The 20,463-nt window shown below is 41.7% G+C and overlaps 1 protein-coding gene across 4 annotated transcripts in view; it reads right to left on the reverse strand.

Moving 5' to 3' along the window:
- The window catches only part of LOC144595246 (bifunctional heparan sulfate N-deacetylase/N-sulfotransferase 4-like), a 717,307-nt gene that overhangs the window by 23,681 nt on the left and 673,163 nt on the right, over positions 1-20,463 (reverse strand). For all 4 annotated transcript variants that reach the window (XM_078402506.1, XM_078402496.1, XM_078402516.1 and 1 more), the window contains 5 exons: positions 14,203-14,385; positions 11,655-11,751; positions 5,525-5,648; positions 1,395-1,569; positions 1,120-1,290 (listed from right to left, as the gene is read on the reverse strand). In XM_078402506.1, coding sequence (XP_078258632.1) covers positions 1,120-1,290; positions 1,395-1,569; positions 5,525-5,648; positions 11,655-11,751; positions 14,203-14,385 — 750 coding nt within the window. The remainder of the gene's footprint in view (positions 1-1,119; positions 1,291-1,394; positions 1,570-5,524; positions 5,649-11,654; positions 11,752-14,202; positions 14,386-20,463) is intronic.

A 20,463-nucleotide genomic window follows, 5' to 3' on the forward strand; every position in this document is an offset into this window, starting at 1 on the left:
CATTTTCTTAATCTTCTCCTCACCCTCACTGCCTTCCCATCAATATCAGGGCCAAAAACAGTGATGCACAAACACTCCAGGTATCACAAAATGCTGGAGTAACTCAGCGGGTCAGGTAGCATCTCTGAAGAGGAATGGGTGACATTTCAGGTCGAGCCCCTTCTTCAGTCTGAAGAAGGGTCTCGACCCGAAACATCACCTATTCCTTCTCTCCAGAGATGCTGCCTGACCCGCTGAGTTACTCCAGCATTTTGTGATACCTTCGATTTGTACCAGCATCTGCAGTTATTTTCCTACAAACACCCCAGGGTCAGAGTAAAAATCTGAGTGAAAATCTCCTGTAGGTTAATTTCATAAAAGGAAACAGTGCAAGTGGTTTGGTGTTTCACTCTCTGCCACAGAGTGCCAGGATTAGAAACATAGAAACATAGGTGCAGGAGTAGGCCATTCGGCCCTTTGAGCCTGCACCGCCATTCAATATGATCATGGCTGATCATCCAGCTCAGTATCCCGTACCTGCCTTCTCTCCATACCCCCGGATCCCTTTAGCAACAAGGGCCACATCTAACTCCCTCTTAAATATAGCCAATGAACTGGCCTCAACTACCTTCTGTGGCAGAGAATTCCACAGATTCACCACTCTGTGTGAAAAAAAACTTTCTCATCTCGGTCCTAAAAGACTTCCCCCTTATCCTTAAACTGTGACCCCTTGTTCTGGACTTCCCCAACATCGGGAACAATCTTCCTTCATCTAGCCTGTCCAACCTTTTAAGAATTTTGTAAGTTTCTATAAGATCCCCCCTCAATCTTCTAAATTCCAGCGAGATTACCCTTCATTTAACGCCAGCATGGAAGGCCGGCAGAGTGGGGATAGGGAAGGACTGACCATCATCAAACTTGCTTCCAATCACTTTTCCTACCGTGGTAAACGTGGAATGGTATTAATGGTTGTTGGAGGTACTGCTGTGGCTTTACTATTTCTGTGTTCCTGGCTGCCAGTAGGATTTAAGATAGCGAAAAAGATCGAACAACCTGCGGAACTTACTAAAACATAGTGAGAAATGAATGGCAAAGAACAAGTCAGTAAAAGAGTTGCTTCTTGTGCATTTAAGTGCTCACCTGACTAGCGGGGTAGTATGTTAGCCACCTCTCGATATGAGCTGCGTACCAACCAGGCACCAGACACCGGTTATGGAGGGCCCGAAGTTCGGGAGCGGCTCTTCGGCCTGCCGTAATCACCTCATAAAAACTGTAACGCAGGGCTGCTGGATCCTCATGGGCTCGCTGGTGCTGTGGGCATCGCAAGAAACAGAATCCAGTCGGCTTCCTGCAAAAACTTAATTCAACGGGGGACTTTGAGCGTACGCCCAAGCAAGCGGAATGGTCAGGATTACCTGGTACCAGGAGTAGGCCCGATCCGAAGGGTTGATGAGGATGGTAATTATCTTCACCTTCGGCAAGAGGGCAGCAGCTCGTTTTGGAGCATCTTCAGAGTGAAGGTAGTTTGCGCTCTTCTCAAACAAAAAGTCTGTGGTCACATTAGAAGGGATAGGAAAAAAATTCATGTACCTACAAAAATAGGTGAGAAACAAGCTTTCATTATTTGGGATGTATAAGCCAGTGGGTGCAATACAGAGTCACAGCAAAGACTTCTGTGCCTGGTAGCGAGGTACCTTCGCTCTGCTGATGGATCAGCTAGACTAGTCACCAATCGTCTTAGCTGGTTTATGTTGCCTTATGAGAATGTTGGCGAAAACACTAAAGTAAGCTACAAAATGTGACTGCACCATTGTTCATATGGATCATAAGATATGAGCAGAATTAGGCCATTTGACCCATTGAGTAGATCATGACTGATACATTTTTTTCTTCGTAACCCCATTCTCCTGCTGTCTCCTTTACGTAATCTTTGACGCCCTTACTAATCACAAATCTATTCATCTCTGCTTTAAAAACACCCGATGACTTGGCCTCCACAGCCATCGGTGGCAATTAATTCCACAGATTCACCAACCTCTGCTAAATAAATTACTTCTCATCTCCATTTTAAAGGTGAACTTTTACTCTGAGGCTGTGCCCTCCAGTCCGAGACTATCCCACCACTGGAAACATCCTCTCCACATCCACTCTAATACAGCAATATGTCTGATGGCTGTCTGTATCTGTAATGTAATTTTAAGCATAAAGAGGTTATTCCTTAAAGTGAGTCCCTGTTACTTTCCACAGTGGTTCTCCCTGATTATCCTTCCCACCTTTGAGAGAAGGTGTATAGAAATCCCAGAGGAATGATGTAGATCTAATTTCATTGTATTGCTGCAGCACAGAAGGAGACTTTTTGTAAGAACAATTCAGTTAGTTCTGTTCCTTTGCTTCTTCCCTGTAGCTCTGATTGTTTTTATTTCCCATTAAGTACCTATGCAACTCCATTTTTTGAAAACCACAATGTTGGATTTGAGCTGACTCTAAGTTGTATGTGAGCTAGCTTCAAGATGCCAGATGAGAACCAGCACCTATTCAGTGCAAGTGTGCAGCAGCCTCATCGTGCAGCAGGATAAGATCTACTAAAAAGACTGCAAATAAGGAGTCAGGAGTATTATAAAATGGATTGCCTACATTGCTGTATATCATCCATTTTAAACGAGAAGACCACAAAGTTGATGGTTAGGGCTGGAAGTGTTCAATCCAATGAACTACTTGACCTCAAAGCCATTGGATAGGCTTGGGAAACGCTTGCAAGCAGAATGATTGAGCCTATCTAGACTCAGGGGCGATCCTTACAAATGAGCAAATTAAAAGAATGGCAAGCCTGAAAAGGTTTGTGGAAGCAGATTTTATTGGAGCTTTGAAAAAATGGAATTGGGAGGAAACCGGGGAAGAAGCAAAGGAACCCAACTAACTGAATTGTTCTTACAAGAAGTCTCCTTCTGTGCTATAATTCTATGAAATGGGATCGACATCATTCCTCTGGGATTTCTCTACATCTTCTCTCAAAGGTGTGAAGGATAATCATGGAGAACCACCATGGAATGTAACAAAGACTCACTTTAAGGAATAACTGCTTTATGCTAAAAAATAGATTAGAGATATAGACAACCATCAGACATATTACTGCAATATTCATGAGTGTAAGAATTGACACACTGCCATTGAATGGATATAATGAATACACTGCCAAACATATAGTTTTAAAATTTACCGTATCTGTTTATTTCTTGGCAAAACACAATGGAAAATTGTTCAAATAAATGAAAGTTTAGACCACATTTCCATTTCAGTTTTGTGTTATACAAACTTGGTCACGGATACAGATAAACCACATTGTTCCAGGTAATATCTGATTATCTCTGTTCTTATCCCTGCAGCCATAAATCCCATTTGGAACAGATAATTGTTTTTTTTTAAGAAGGGTAAATTGTTACAGAGTAGTTTAATCCTGCCATGATTTTTTTTCTGCTACCTGAAAAGGATTTTTTCTCAATATCTAGACTAAGTTGAAGGACGGCTAGTTTTAGTGTAGCCTTTAGTTCTGAGATCACAGTCAAAGTTAAATAATTCACTAGTTATTAAACATCTGCAACATTTCCCACTCCTTAACATTTCTCAGTGAAAGTGGATGTTAGTTTGGTCCCTTTTTATATTTGAATCAAAATCACTATTTTGTTTTTCTGAATATTCAGGATATCTGCAAGTGCATCAATATGGCAAATGCAGGATTATATTCACTATCATATCATATCATATATCTACAGCCGGAAACAGGCCTTTTCGGCCCTCCAGAATATTTGATTTTTGAACGGTCCACGATAAATATTAATATCTTAGGTTACCTACTTTGGTATTGAACTTTACACCATAATTCTGTTCATTATTTTTGTCTCTCCCACTGTTCTGTAATTAATATTTTTGACTGTGGGAAACTGGTTGTGCACTATATTCACTTTAGCGGATGAAAATTCAAAGTCTGCATGCTTCAGACTTCCTGAAATGGACTCCACCTGGAATAAACTTGAGAATTCCATACCCTGACAGTGAACTTGCACAAGGAATACAAATATTGTTTTACTTTGCTGGTCGTCACAAAATAACAAGCGAAAAGCAACAGGTTGTAACTATTGAAATTTGCTCACAAGATTTTCCGATGGAGTCCAGCAGCTGACTGGAAAGCTAAGGAATTCTGCACCTGGGCTGCAAAATCCGCTGAAACAACCTATACCATGTAACACCTGACAAACTAATGGAAGTGGTATAGCATGAAACAGAGTAGTTACAAAATTAAAATATATATTTTTATAGTTCTGAACAAATCTTATATATTGAATATTTCTAATAGTTTTGCAATGTCAGAAACAGAAATATTCATATAATCTTTAACAGCTGGTTAAGCCAGGGAATGTGGTCACTTTTGTGGATGTGTCTAGTCTGGTCTCATCACATGAGAGGAATTACAAGGAGTGGAAACATTGTTAATCTGGAACACGCTGGTGATGGCGGACAACAATATTTTATGAACTGTTAAATGTTATGATTACTAAAACTCCCAAACACTTCTAAGTCAATATAATTTTTCAGATATGACTCGACAATGTAAACATTTTTCAGGGAACAGGGTGTGCTTAAAGGGAATACTGACATCTAGGTAAAAAATACTACTGGTAAAACTCAGCTGGTCAGGCAGCATCTGTGGAGGGATAGGACAGATGATGTTTTAAGTCAGGGTTTAGGTCAGGCTCTTTCTTCAGACTGATGGAGCGGGAGAGAAAGCTGGAAAAGAGAGGTGGGGATGGGACAAAGTGTGGCAAGTGATAGTTTGTTAAAGTTGGGGGGGGGGGTTAATTGGCAGATTAGAGCAGTAGATGACAAAGGCTAGAGATGAAAAGGAGACTAAAAGGTATCAGATAAGGAAAGAAGTTGAAGAGTGAAATGTAAAGCCAGAGTGATGGATATGGCTGGAACACAACAGGGTGGAGTGGAAAGAGGGGAAATAAAAGGAAAAAATGGGATTCGGGGATGGTAGATGAGTATACAGAGGTGGGGAAAGGAGTAGGGTGACCTGGGTTGTGTGAGATAGTTAGGGAGTCATGTCGTATGTAAACAGGCCCATGGCTTGTATTTGTCAGGCACGTGGATAGGAAAGGTTTAGGCCAAACCAGGGCAAAAGGAACTAACTTAGATGGGGGCATGGATGAGTTGAGCCAAAGGGTCTGTTTCTCTGCTGTATACCTCTTTGACTCCAAGTAACGGTGAAAGTTTTGACAGCCCAAACACATGGTGCAGGCCCTAATAACCAGTCATATTTCACTTAACATAGGTTTCTAATGTTATTGCAGAACTCCATAACAATTTTATATGTTATTGCCACTTTCAAAATTTATCTAAAAATCTTTGGAATCTGCTGAAGCATTTAATCATCATGCAAGCTCAATAACAATCTCACCCTTTCAAAGCCAGTAATTAACTTCACTGCAGATGGTGTGCATTTAGTCAATGTTAATGAAAGAAAATCTCTTTGCTTGATCTATCTTACCAGTCAATTCCCTTGTGATAAGCATTCCCATTGAAGAACTGCACTTCTTCAAAGGTCTTTGGGTTGGGGAAGTTACTGGTGATGTCTGGATGCATAATTAGGAACAGGTACAAAGCAGTGGTGCCTGGGAACAGAAAATACCAGCAAACTTATTGGTGTATACTGTAGAAATTGCTAGCTGCTTTCCACGACTTGTTAATCAGCAGAGCTTCATTCTATAAAGCCCTTGAAAAACGCATTGGTCTGTGAAATGCTGGATTATTTAATTAGAACACAACAATTACTGAATATTAGCATAAGTCAATTATCACCATTTTTACTTCATGGTTGCTGGAACAACACAGAACAATTCCCAGTGAATAATTAGAATACATATTTACTATTACAGATTACTACTGGCAGTGCTAATGTATTCAGCATTATGAGCGAATGACTATTAATAGACAGTTGCATTTGAACAAAATTGGACATTTCAAACAACCATTTACAGCAATTACGTTTAATACTCCAAACAGAATAACCTTAGCTCTGTGTTATTGTTAATGTTTTATTTAGTCCTTTATATTATACTCAGTCATTTTTAGGTAAATATATAGAATATTGTGAGCATTATTTGAGCACCATCCTGAACTGTGTATCTGATATTGTTTGGAAATAAGATACTCGCTGAATAAAAATGTATTGAATATTTGTTGATAGTGGTCAGCATAATCAATATGATAGAAAAAAAGCTACGGGGAAATAATGTGATAAATAAATGTTGGGAGTAATTGAAAAATATGGACCCTATCCATGTATCTGTCTAACTGTTTCTTAAACGATGGGATAGTCCCAGCCTTAACTGCCTCCTCAGGCAACTTGTTCCATACACCAACCACCATTTGTATGAAAAAGTTACCTCTCAGATTCCTATTAAATCTTTTCCCCTTCACCTTGAACCTCTGTCCTCTGGTCCTCGATTCCCCTACTCTGGGCAAAAGACTCTGTGCATCTACCCGATCTCTTCCTCTCAAGATTTTGTATACCTCTATAAGATCTCCCCTCATCCTCCTGTGCTCCATGGAATAGAGACCCAGCCTACTCAACCTTTCCCTATAGCTCACACCCTCTAGTCCTGGCAACATCCTCATAAATCTTTTCTGAACCCTTTCAAGCGTGACAATATCTTTCCTTTGACATGGTGCCCAGAACAGAAAACAATATTCTAAATGCAATCTCACCAACATCTTATACAACTCCAACATGACCTCCCAACTTCTATACTCAATACTCTGACTGATGAAGGCCAAAGTGCCAAAAGCCTTTTTGACCACCTTATCTACCTGCGACTCGACCTTCAAGAAACCATACACCTGTACTCCTAGATCCCTCTGCTCTACAACACTACTCAAAGGCCTACTATTTACTGTGTAGGTCCTGCCCTTGTTCGACGTTCCAAAATGCAACACGTCACACTTCTCTGTATTAAATTCCATCAACCATACCTCTGCCCACCTGGCCAATTGATCCAGATCCTGCTGCAATCGTTCACAACCATCTTCACTATCTGCAAAACCACTAACCTTGTGTCATCAGCAAACTTGCTAATCTTGCCCTGTATGTTCTTTTCCAAATCATAGATGACAAACAGTAACGGGACCAGCACCAACCCCTGAGGCACACCACTTGTCACAGGCATCCAGTCTGAGAAGCAACCTTCCACCATTACCCACTGCTTCCTTCCATGGAGTCAATTTGCTATCCATTCTGCTATCTCTCCTTGGATCCCATGCGATCTAACCTTCCAGAGCAGCCTACTATGCGGAACCTTGTCGAATGCCTTACTGAAATCCATGTACACAACATCTACAGCTCCGACCTCATCAATCTTTTTGGTCATGTCCAAAAGAAATCAATCAGATTTGTGAGACATGACCTTCCACGTACAAAACCATGCTGACTATCCCTAATCAGCCCTTGCCCATCCAAATGCCTGTATATCCTATCCCTCAGAATACTCTCCAGTAACTTACCAACTACAGATGTTAAGCTCACCGGCCTATAGTTCCCAGCATTTTCCCTGCAGCCCTTCTTGAAAAGAGGCACAACATTTGCCTCCCTCCAGTCTCCTGGCACCTCTCCTGTATTTAAGGGCTACTCATAAATTTCAACCAATTTCCCACAATTTCCTCTCTAGTTTCCCACAATGTCCTCGGATATATCAGATCAGGCCCTGGAGACAACAGGGAAACGTAGGGATTCCGCTGTGTGAGCATGTAGCCAGCTGCGCTGATGGAATGGCTTTGACCCAATCCTCCAAAGTACTGGCTGTCAACATTTTCACTGCTGTGAATGTTTTTGATTGTCTTTGACATATACAATCAGAATATCTTGGCACATGTTATAAAAAATAAAAATAAAATAGCTAAACATTTGAGAAAAAATTTAAAGACTGAGAACATAGTGTATGTACTGGGCAGTTTACAGTGCCACAGCATTCACTCTGGGGAAATCCATCCATGGACAGGTCTAACTGGAAGTACCGATCCATGGGATCATGGGACCTATCCTGAAGCCAACTGTCCGAATTTTGGGAGGACATTCACAATTTCGAGCTTAATTTTTCACTCATATTATGTCCACTGTAGTCAATCAAATGGTCATGTGGATGAATGTACCTTGGACTCCTGCTTGCATGTGGATCTGAGTATTTGTAAATTTGTGCCATTTAATATGCACATAGTGCAAATATTGATGGGATAATAACAATGATAATAATAATAATATATTCCTTTATTCGTCCCACACCGGGGAAATTTACAGTGTTACAGCAGCAAAGTGGATAGCAAGAGAACAAGAGATCATTCATTATAAATCAAAGATACATAAATTGTCATCAGTTTTCTGTGTGTTCTTAGCTGTTATTGTTGACTCGTCTGCTGGGAGCAGTGCTGGTTGTGCAGTCTCACAGCAGCAGGAAGGAAGGACCTATTATATCTCTCCTTCACACACTTGGGGTGAAGGAGTCTGTCACTGAAGGAGCTACTCAGTGGTGACAGTGTTCTGCATGGGGTGGGAGTCGTTGTCCAGCAGCGATGTTAACTTTGCCATCATCCTCCTCTCTCCCACCACCTGCACTGAGTCGAGGGGGCAACCCAGGACAGAGCTGGCCTTCTTGACCAGCTTGTCAAGTCTCTTCCCTTCCGCCGCTGAGATGCTGCTGCTCCAGCAGACCACTCTATAGAAAATGGCCGATGCAGCCACCGTGTTGTGGAACGTCCTTAGGAGTGCCTCCTGCACTCCAAAGGACCTGAGTCTCCTCAGCAGATAAAGTCTGCTCTGGCCCTTTCTGTATAGCGCATCAGTGTTTTCAGTCCAGTCCAGTTTATTGTTGAGGTAGACACCCAGGTACTTATAAGAATCCACCCTCTCGATGTCCATTCCCTGGATGTTCACCGGTGTCGGGGGCACCTGGCTGCGCCTGCGGACACCTCCCACCATCTCCCTGGTTTTCCCTGCGTTGATCCGGAGGCAGTTCCGCTGGCATTAGTCCACAAACTCCTTGATCAGTTCTCTGTATGCCCTGTCCTCGTCGCCCGTGATGAGGCCGACGATGGCAGAGTCGTCAGAGAACTTCTGTAGATAGGAGCCTGCAGAGCTGTGTCTGAAGTCCGCAGTGTACAGGGTGAACAAGAATGGAGCTAGCACTGTTCCCTGCGGAACCCCAGTGCTGCAGACCACCCTGTCCGAGACCAGGTCCTTTGTCCTCACATACTGTGGTTGGTTGGTGAGATAGTCCAGAATCCAGGATGTGAGGTGGTGATCCACTCCTGTGCACTCCAGCTTGCCCCCCAGAAGCCCCGGCTGGATGGTGTTGAATGCACTGGAGAAATCAAGTAACATGATTCTCGCAGTGCTATCCAACACAAGGATAGGATGAAGCTTTCAAGAACTGTGGAAAATATTTCCATTAAAAATGTTCAATCCATTGTTTTGAGTATCTACATTAATGACAGATTGTGCTGGAAAGACCTTCAGTTCATCAAAACTACTCATCCACAGGGTTACCTTGGTGTACATCTAATAAGTCTGCACCCAATTTGCTGGCACGTGGCTATCCAAAGTTCCCTCATGAAACAGATGACCTTTTTTGCTGGTTTCCTTTGATTGAGGTTTCATGTACCACCATACATGCTACCAATCTCCTCTCGAGAATTCCAAGGAGACTTGTGGCTATATATGAACTCCCTTGAAGAACTAATTAACCTTGGATTGCAGGAACTGAGGTAGCTCAAGGCAAGAGTGGAAAGAATTCTGGGAACGTCCCTTGTCCTACTTTGTGGTGTTGAATCTGTGGTATCGTTTAGTCAGATATTCAGCACTACCCCCCACCCATGGTGAACGTTTCTACAATACAGGGAGAGGCTTTCTATTGCAAAAATAATCTGCAGATTGAATGTGTGGTCGCATCCTATACCCTGTACTGGGTTACTGGGTGTTCTTGTGCTGCTCCAAGTCAACTCTTCATGGACTCCAATGGGACAGAGCAATTTTCTCAGGCTGTGCCGGATCAAAACCTTGCTCCATCATGGGTCTTCTCATTCAAATAATCAGAACACATGAGCTCCCCAGAAAAAGGTAAATGGTTGCATTTTTATTATTTACTAAACCAAGTGGACCCATTAGGTCCAAACCTCTCCTCCCCCACTCCTCCCTCCCCTCTCCCTCCCATTCCCCCCTCCACTCCCCCTCCTCCCCTCCCATCCCCCACCCCCTCCTCTCCCACCTCCCCTCCCCCTCCCTCCACCCCCCTACCCCTTCCCCTCCCCATCTCCCCCACTCCATCCCCCTCAACCCCCCATATCCCCCCACCTCCCCATCCCTTGCTCCTCCTCCCTCCACCACCCTCACTGCCCCTTCCCCTCCCCCCTTCCCCCCTTCTCCACCCCCCTTATCCCCCCTCCCTCCCCCCCATCCTCCCCCTCCTCCTTCCCCCCTCCCTCCCTCTCCCTCCCTCCCTCTCCCTCCCTCCCTCCCTCCCTCCCCCCCCTCCCTCCCTCCCTAGGAGATAGATTTAAACTTTAAAATGTGAATAACTTAAAAAATATAACACCAATTTCAATGAAACTTCTTCCATTAGCACCAAAGGGACGACGGTGAGTAAGGTGGGCCTAAAATTGTCGCACTATCGTGTACCATTTTGGCTGTAGTTCAGGAACAAACAAACAAACGAGAGTTTTAATATATAGATTTAGATTAGATTCAATGACTTACATCAATTCTCAGTGTAAGGATATGCATTCTAAAGAATGATAGATTTTTAACAGTATTTGTTTTATACATCCTGAGTGCCACTGAATTCTGAGTGAGACCACACTGGCAGCTTTGGCAACCCGTGAGTCAGAGGGCAGAGACTCACCAGATGTTAAAGCTATTCCGACTGCTGGCTAGCTGTATAGTCTGATGCCCTGGGACACACCAACACTTTGGGAGCTGGTTTCCCAGTGGAACATTGTGCTGATGGTATTGCTGAAATAATGGCCAGTGGTTTCACAGCAACAGAAGATCTGATCTATGATCTTCACATGAAAAAATGACTTTCCCTGAGCGAGGAGGACATATTTGTGGAATCTGCTGAAACTCGTTTACTTCGAAGATGTGAAGTTCTAAATCGGTCCACCCAATCATCATCATTATTAAGATGGGAAAGGCACAGAAATTCTGGAAAATGTGTAAGTACTGTTGTGGCTTTGCCCAATGATTCCCCAACACTAAAGTTTTGGGAAACTTTTGTGACAATTCACCTGCCCCTTCTTGTTTATGACTCTGCATCTTTCATAATATCATAAAACCAGGTGATGGTTTATTAGGTCTCAGATTAATGCCTGAAGAACATAAGCATGAAATGACTAATTCTGATCTTAGCCATCAATGTTTCATTTCAATGTACTTAATGCAACAGTTTGAATGTTTAAAGAAAAAAGACACAAAGCACTGGAGTAACTCAGTGGATCAGGCAGCATCCCTGAAGAACATGGATAGGTAATGTTTCGGGTCAGGACCCTTTGAATGTTTAATTGTTCTCCATTCAACTTATAGAATGTGACAATAGCTCATATGAATAAAATTAACATTTTTCATTAAACCTTACCCGTTTTTTGAGGCCCAACCACCAGAAATTTTGGTAAACGATCACAGGTTTTCTCTTTGGACCAGATGTCCTTGTGTCGTTTATCATCACATGGATTCTGTTGGCAACAAAAAGAAAACCTGACATGATGGTGAAATGGTAGATCTCTCAGGGTTTATTGAGAATGAATGGCAATTGTTCTCAGAGAAACAGACTCAGGTCTTACAGCTGAGTCAGTGCAATGGCTTAAAGTCTGACTGTCAGAGTTAATAGTTGTGGGCCAAATTCGTCAGAGTTTCCAAATAGAAATATGTGTACACAAAATCAAAACAATATGCATCTAACCTCTTGCTAAAATGTTTTTAAGATCTACCCAATGAACGGCATTAACTTTAAATCAAAACAATGGTGAACAGAAAGGAAAGCCCCTGATCATCACCATGGAATGCATGAATTCCTTCCCATGTACTTTTCAATGTATTTTCCCAGCTCTGGAAACATTGTGTTTTTGTTCTATGGTTGAAATAGGTCCAAACGTAGCTTCACAGAGGAGAAACAAAAATCAAGAGTTTGACTTAGGCAACATACTAGAAGATATGGCACAGTTGTTAACGCTGTTCCCTCACCTACAGGGACTCTATTACAAGGGGAGGAATAGGCTGGGGTTGTTCTCACTAGAGCACAGGAGGCTGAGGGGTGATCTTGTGGAAGTTTATTAAATGATGAGGGGCACAGATTGTTAACTGTATGTTTGTGTTGTCATTTGTGAGTGGAGCACCAAGGCACATTCCTTGTATCTGCATACTTGGCCAATAAACTTATTCATTCATTCATTCATTCATTCATTCATTCAGTAGATAGTAGATAGTCACAGTCTTTTCCCCAGGGTAGGGATGTCTATAGTTAGAGAGTGTGCGTTTAAGGTGTGAGAGATAATAGATTTGACAAAAAAAATTCTCACAAAGAAGGTGGATAGAACAAGCTGCCAGAGGATGTTGTAGAGGCTGGTGCAATTACTGTGATTAAAAAACATTTTCATATCATATCATATCATATATATACAGCCGGAAACAGGCCTTTTCGGCCCTCCAAGTCCGTGCCACCCAGTGATCCCCGTACATTAACACTATCCTACACCCACTAGGGACAATTTTTACATTTACCCAGCCAATTAACCTACATACCTGTACGTCTTTGGAGTGTGGGAGGAAACCGAAGATCTCGGAGAAAACCCACGCAGGTCACGGGGAGAACGTACAAACTCCTTACAGTGCAGCACCCGTAGTCAGGATCGAACCTGAGTCTCCGGCGCAGCATTCGCTGTAAAGCAGCAACTCTACCGCTGCGCTACCGTGCCGCCCGTGTTGTCAGGAATATGGATAAGAAAAGGTTATGGGCCGAATGCAAGAAAATGAGTTTAGCATAAATGAGTTTCTTATTGCATTGATAAGTCAAGCCCAAGGGCCCGTTACTGTACTCCACAACTCTACGACTTGGGTTTGATCTTCACCTGTGCATGCTCTCTTCTTGATATAATGGGTTTCCTCCAGATGCTTCTTATTCTTCCCAAATTTCCAAAGACATGCTGATAGATGAATTAACTACTTAAAATTACTTCTCAATGTAGGTTAATGGTAAGAAGAACCAAAAAGGAATTGATAGGCATATGTGAAAGAGCGTAAGATGCATAAGATACAAGAAAGATGGCTTCCATGGAAGCCAGTATGGTCCGAACGGTCAAGCATAATCCAAGGAATTCAGACCAGTCATCTTCCACTGTACTTGAAGGAGAGAAAATACATTGCATGGACATGGGGAAGAAGGCATGGGCAGCATGAATAGGTTGCTCCTTAAGAGAGCCGGCACAGACTAAATGAGTCTAATCACTGTCATCACTTTATTAGAAACAAAAAGAATCAATGTGTGAAATGATTGTAAACCTTTGGGGTGATTGATAATAATTGAAAATATAAATCAAACTTTAAATCTGGCAATGGAATTTAAAGCAAGTATCATGTCCCTCCCTCCCTCTAACCCTGGTTGGTGTCAGAATAAAAATTCAGTTTCAAACAAGCATCTGACACTAATCATGTTCACAAAAGTGCTGGTAAGCATTTTACAGTGAAATTGCATTGTTCTCAAAGTGATATATCTGAAATACTTTTCTGCTTGTTCTGCCAGTTTGCAAAGAGTTATTTGGCCACATTATGAATTAACTCAAATAATAACTAACATCATAATATTCAACTGCTTCAGACTAGATGAAGTTAGAAATCAATGCTAGCAGAGTCCATGGGCAGAGCAAATCTCTGTTGCTCTTAACGGAACATGTGACAGGGAATGGATAATTTCACTTCCTTACAATAGCTGTTGTGTGCTAATCTTTTCTCTTAATCTTGGATTTGGAGAGATGATGAAATCCCTTTGGTGAAAATCAAAAACAGATAGAGATACCAGCAAAGTAGAGAATACCTGGGAAGTACAGCTTAATTTGGTAAAAAGACCAATGTGCAAATGCAGCCATTAAGACTGATATCTGCCGTCATTTTAAGAAAGGTGAGGCCCACACCTGCCATAGTGGTTCCTTTTGCTCAGGAAAGAGCTCAAAGTATTTGTGTGCCAGCTGCACTGGAGGCAACGTCTGCAGTTTCAGGTTGGTCCAGCAGTGAACAAAATTAGCCAAGTTCACAAAGGTGTAGAGTCCCAGCCGATCATTCCCATAGTTGGATAAGTGCGTCATGAATATGCTGATCTGAAAGGAAGTAAAAAGGTCACATTGTGGATAAAATCTTAGATATCATTAATTAAATTAAAACCATTTAATCTGTTTTGAGGGGATTTACATTTTTACTTCTGTCATTATCTAGTTTAAAGGCACTAACTTATTTTAGATTATAGTTTCAGAACAAAGCTGCCCTTGGAAACCATCGTCCAAATTACCATGATGATTTGCAAGATGGCTACCTGTCACTATGAAGCAACACATCCTGGCTCGCTGATTTCCCTCAGTCACTTTATGCATCAAGGATTTTTGGCTCATTATGTTATGGCCAGAATTTATTCCAATCTATTAGGGCTGAATGGATTCATTTTATGTTTTTTTATTAAATGAAGAAAAGACAACTAATCAGAATCAATGTGAGAAATTTTGGAAAAAGGAAGTAGACCCATGATAACTTTTGAAAGGAAAAATTAAGTGTACATTTCAAATGTAAACTTGCCATGTTTAGACATACTAGTTTCATTCGGAGCGTGACCACCATGTGCACTGGCTGGTGAAGGATGATTGGAGGATGAGATATAATTGCACCACAAGAAATAAGAAAAGATCAAAATGGAACGGAAGGAGTTCGGAACGAGAGGAAGAGAGCGGGTTTGGGATCAAGCAGTGCCGGCCGCCCTGAATGGACATGATTTGGAGGTATCATAACCTCAGCACCCAACCATTTCTTTGTCATACTGCTTTCTTTTAAGCGCATCTTTGAAAACCTTAAAATTAAATAGAAAACAATTACCCTATTTGTCACACACAGTCCTTTGACAATCCTTATGGTTTATCAGGATATTAATCTTTACCTCCTGGAGATTCCAAAATGAAGGGAAGTATAACTTGTGCAAATAAAATGCCCTTCACATTCATTTCAAAGTCAATGGATTAACGGGGAGATACCTGCAATATGTAAATCCTATTATATGAGTAAGTATTTTCACAAGCAAACTGGAAATTCATGACCTCAATTTCCTGCCTCAATGCATTTTTATGAATGAACAGTTAGTAATTATTTAATAATGTAAATATTTATTGCCTCAGCCGGGTATCGGAACAAAATTAAACTGTAGATTTTAAACAAAGTTGATTAGCTACAGAAAGGTGTCACTCTGAGGCGGTATTGGTTTATTTCAGTCACATTTACTGAAATGCAGTGAAAAGTTTTTGTTTGTATGCTATCCAATTAAATCAGATAATATTATACAATCAGATAATACTATACAATCCAATTAAATCAGATAATACTATACACAAGTACAATGGATAACAAGAAGTCTGAAGAAGTGTCTCGACCCGGAACATCACTTATTCCTTTTTCCAGAGATGCTGTCCGACCCGGAGTTACTCCAGCATTTTGTGTCTATCTCAAGTACAATAGGTTATTCAAAGTGGAAAATACCAGAGTACAGAATATAGTTTCTAGCATTATAGCATTAGAGTTCCAGAGTAAAAGTTCGCAATGTGGTAGGTTGGAAGATTGGGACTAAATACTAGCTATGCAAAAACAGGTCCGATATCTGGTAACAGAGGGGAAGAAACTGTGCCTGAGTCCGGTGGTACGTGCTTCCAAGCTTTTGTATCTTTTGCCTGACAGGAGTGGAGAGAACGAATGACTGTGGTGAAAAGGGTCTTTTATTATGTTAGCTCCTTGGGCTACATATTACTAGTCTTTACAATTTCTTGCAGTGTTTGGCAGAACTGTTCCCAAACCAAGCTGTGATCTACCCCAACAGTATGATTTCAATGGTGCATCTGTAGAAATTGGTAAGAGTTGTTGCTGACATGCCAAATGGGCATGATGTTGGCATGTCTGATGATGTTGGGGTCATAGAGTGCCTTTTTTGGCCGCAGCTTGAATGTCAGTGGTCCAGGATAGATTGTTGGTACATTTACACCTAGGAACTTGAACTAGAAGCTCTCAACCATTTCCACTTTGGCACCATTAATGCTGAATGGGGCATGTATTCTGCCAGGTTTCCTGAAGTCAATAACTAGCTCCTTCATCTTGCTGACATTGAAGGAGATGTTGTTGTCTTAATACCATGTAACTGAGCTCTCTATCTCCACCATACTCCACAGTGCTTCCTGAGGTCAGTAACTATCTCCTTCATCTTGTTGACATTGTGGGAGACGTTGTTATTTTAACACCTGAGATCTCTATCTCCTTCCTGTACTCTGTCTCACCATTGTTCGAGGTCTGGTCCACAATAGTGGTGTCATTTGCAAACGTACATGGAGTTAGAGCAGAATTTGGTCTCACAGCTGTGAGTGTGGAAGGGGTATCGTGAGGGTTGAGAGCGCATTCTTGTGGGGCCCAGGGGTTGAGAGTTATTGTAGAGGAGGTGTGGTCACCCTTCCACACTGATTGTGGTATGTGTGTTAGAAAGTCAAGGATCCATTGGGAGATGATGTTGAAGGCAGAGCGAGATTCAATAAACAGGAGTCTGACATATGTCTCCTTGTTATCTAGATGTTCCAGAGTTGAGTGTGGGGCCAGGGAGAAGGTGATTGCTGTGTACCTGTAACTACTGAAAGCAAACTGCAGTGAATCAAGGTTTCCTGGGAGACTAGAGTTAATTTGTGCCATCACCAGTCTCTCTAGGCACCTCATAATCGTAGCGCCACTATAGTAGTCATTAAGGCATGCTACCTTGCTTTTCTTTGGCATCACGATGAGAGTGTTTTTCCTAAACCTCAGAATGGAATCATAACCATAATTTATTAGCCAAGTATGTTTTGCAAAATACGAGGAATTTGGTTTGCCATACAGTCATACCAAAAAGGCAACAAGACACACAACTACATAAAAAAATGGAGATAAGCATCCACCACAGTGGCTCCTCCCCATTTCCCACTGTGATGGAAGGCAATAAAGTCTTATCTTCTTTCTTCCTTTTCTCCTGCGGTCAGGGGAGTCAAACATCCACAGATTGAAGCTCCCACATTGGGGCGATCAAAGCTCCCACATCGGGGCGGTCGAAGCTCCTGTGGCTTGGAGCTCCCGAAGTCGATCCCTAACCAAAAGACCGCGAGCTCCATGTTGGAGCTTCCGAGGTCAATCTCTGCTAAAGGGATCGCGAGCTCCACGATGTTAAGTCCGCAGGCTCCCGCAGTCAGACGGAGATACGACATGGAAAAAGTCGCATCTCCGTCGAGGAAAGAGATACAAAAAGATTCTCCCACCTCCCCCCCCACATTACACAAAACTAACAATAAACTAAAACATACATTTTACAACAAACTAAAAACACAAAGAAGGAAAAAGACGAGACAGACCGTTGGCAAGGCAGCCATCGTAAGGCGCCCCCCTGGTGGAATAGTGAGAGGTTAAAGATGTCTATGAATACTCCTGTCATTGGCTCCGTGCATATCCAGATGACACCACAGATGATTCTTTTCGGGCCAGTTGCCATCTATGGATTCACTCTCAGGAAGGCAGATCTTACATCTTCTATGGTGAGCATTGATACTGGGGCAGATGGGCGAATGGGGTGGTTGTCATCCTTCCACCCACCACCGGGCAGTGGGAGAGCTGTTGCAGATATGAGTTGGGGATTCAGTGAGTGCTCTGATTCTAGGCAGTAAATTCTGAAATGGGACGATACAAGTAAATTAACATTTGTGAAATCAAATCAGATATTCTGTTGGCATATGATCAGACATCACAAAGGCATATATTGTGACATTAAACTTTCAGGAATGCCATGATGCAGTTGGGTTAAGCTTGCCGGCAGGTATTTTGTCTGTCTCAACATGATTTTTAAAAAATGTATTTGGAAGAATGGGTGAACACAGGCCTAATTATCACTAATAAGCCAAGTTCAGGTATCAGACAGACAATTCAGAAACACTTAGATCTGTGGAAAGATAAATAGAGTTAACCTTTTGGGTCGAAGGTTCTTCATGAGAGATAGCTTTTCAGAATTATTATGATGAACAATATTTAATTTTACATGTTATATGTTTCTCTTTCCACAGATGCTATCTGACCTGCTGAGTGTTTCCATTTTTCCTGTTTTTATTTCAGATTTATGACATTTGCACTGTTTGTTAATCTTACCAATAGCTAAGATGATACAAAGTGTTAACTGTTATTCTCTCTTCGTGGCTGTTACCTGTACTGTTGAGTATTACCTCCACATTCTGCTTTAAATTAGGTTTCATGAATCCTGCAATGTGTTGCTTCAGTATAAATAAAAACTAAGTGTTTACTGCACAGTAGGGGTTCGTTGTTCCAGGCAGAACCATTCAATTTGACATCAAGATGCTTCCTCAGATATAATTTACAGTCAATTCAACAAACATCTGCAGCGTAGAAAGAAAAATATTCTATTCCACTAACTTCTGCAAGTTGAGCTGATCTGCAATTTTAATTAAGTACTAAATACATACTTCATAATATACAGTTTGCATTTCAAAATATACAGCCCATATTTCAGAAGATGTAATTTAGATTTCAGAATATATTGCCTGCAATTCAGAATCTATCATCTGTATAATTACATCACAGTACTCAGGCATTATCTATGTACAAAAACAATTTACTTAAGGTTTAAGATGACATTTTTATTTAGAGTCAATATCAAGGCATGTTGAAGGCCTGCCAGTATCTGTTTTCATTGGTCTCGGTCATAGGTATTGCCTCTAACACCGTTACAATGCAAGGCAGTGTTAACCATAAAATGTTTAACCTCACATTATCACAGGAATTTCAGATACCGGGCTCCCATCACTCTCTCATCCTTAGTTCAAGTTTAGGATTCCCTCAGAGATGAACAAGGAAATCAAAGTGTAACAATTGAGGGACAGCTGTGAACATGAAACAACATTGCATAAACCACTAGAGGGGGCCAAGTGTATTCTAATAGCACAAACTTAATTATTACAAAGCACAATTTTACATTACATAGCAGTAGTTAAAGCTGTGACTAAGTTCTAAAAACAAATTTACACACGTGCACCGAAAGAAGTGATCTGAGTTTCAGCTCAACCACTTACATATTACTTGGCAAACTATTGGCAAGGATGTCATTAGCGCAGTTCAGCCTGGTCCAACGTGGGCACATCCCTCCCCACCGTTGAAAGCATCTACACCAGGCGCTGCCTCAAAAAAGGGGCATCTGTCATCAAAGATTCCCACCACCTGCGTGTTGTCCTCTTCTCACTGCTACCGTCGAGCATGAGGTTCAGAAGCCAGAAGCCCAAACCCACCAGGTACAGTGTGTAGATGCTGGTTTATACCCAAACCCACCAGATACCGTATCTGATTTATAGCATTATGTGATTTGATTAATCAAAACAAAGCTTTTCACTGTGCCTCGGTATATGTGACAATAATTAACTTATGCCTAAACTTAAAAGCAACTTTCCTACAACTATCAGGTTCTCAAATCGACCTGCACAATCCCAGACCTACACCTGGGCAACTGAACACTACAGTCCATCTCTTGCGCTTCCAAGCACTTCTTTCCTTATTTATATTACACTAAAGATAGAAACATAGACATAGAAAATAGGTGCAGCAGTAGGCCATTCGGCCCTACAATCCAACACTGCCATTCAATATGATAATGGCTGATCATCCAAAATCAGTATCCTGTTCCGTTTTTTTCCCCATATCCCTTAATTCCCTTAGCCCTAAGAGCTAAATCTAACTCTCTCTTGAAAACATCAATAGACAATAGGTGCAGGAGTAGGCCATTTGGCCCTTCGAGCCAGCACCACCATTCAATGTGATCATGGCTGATCAATCACAATCAGTACCCTGTTCCTGCCCTCTTCCCAGACCCCCTGACTCCGCTATCATTAAGAGCTAACTCTCTTGAAAGGATCCAGAGAATTGGCCTCCACTGCCTTCTGAGGCAGAATTCCACAGATTCACAACTCTCTGGGTGAAAAAGATTTTCCTCATCTCAGTCCTAAATGGCCTACCCCTTATTCTTAAACTGTGACCCCTGGTTCTGGACTCCCCCAACAATGGAAAAAAAATTCCTGCATCTACCCTGTCCAATCCTCTAAGAATTTTATATGTTCCTATAAGATCCCCTTTTATCCTAAATT

Source organism: Rhinoraja longicauda, chromosome 1, assembly GCF_053455715.1.
Source record: "Rhinoraja longicauda isolate Sanriku21f chromosome 1, sRhiLon1.1, whole genome shotgun sequence".
NCBI classification, from domain to species: Eukaryota; Metazoa; Chordata; class Chondrichthyes; order Rajiformes; family Arhynchobatidae; genus Rhinoraja; species Rhinoraja longicauda.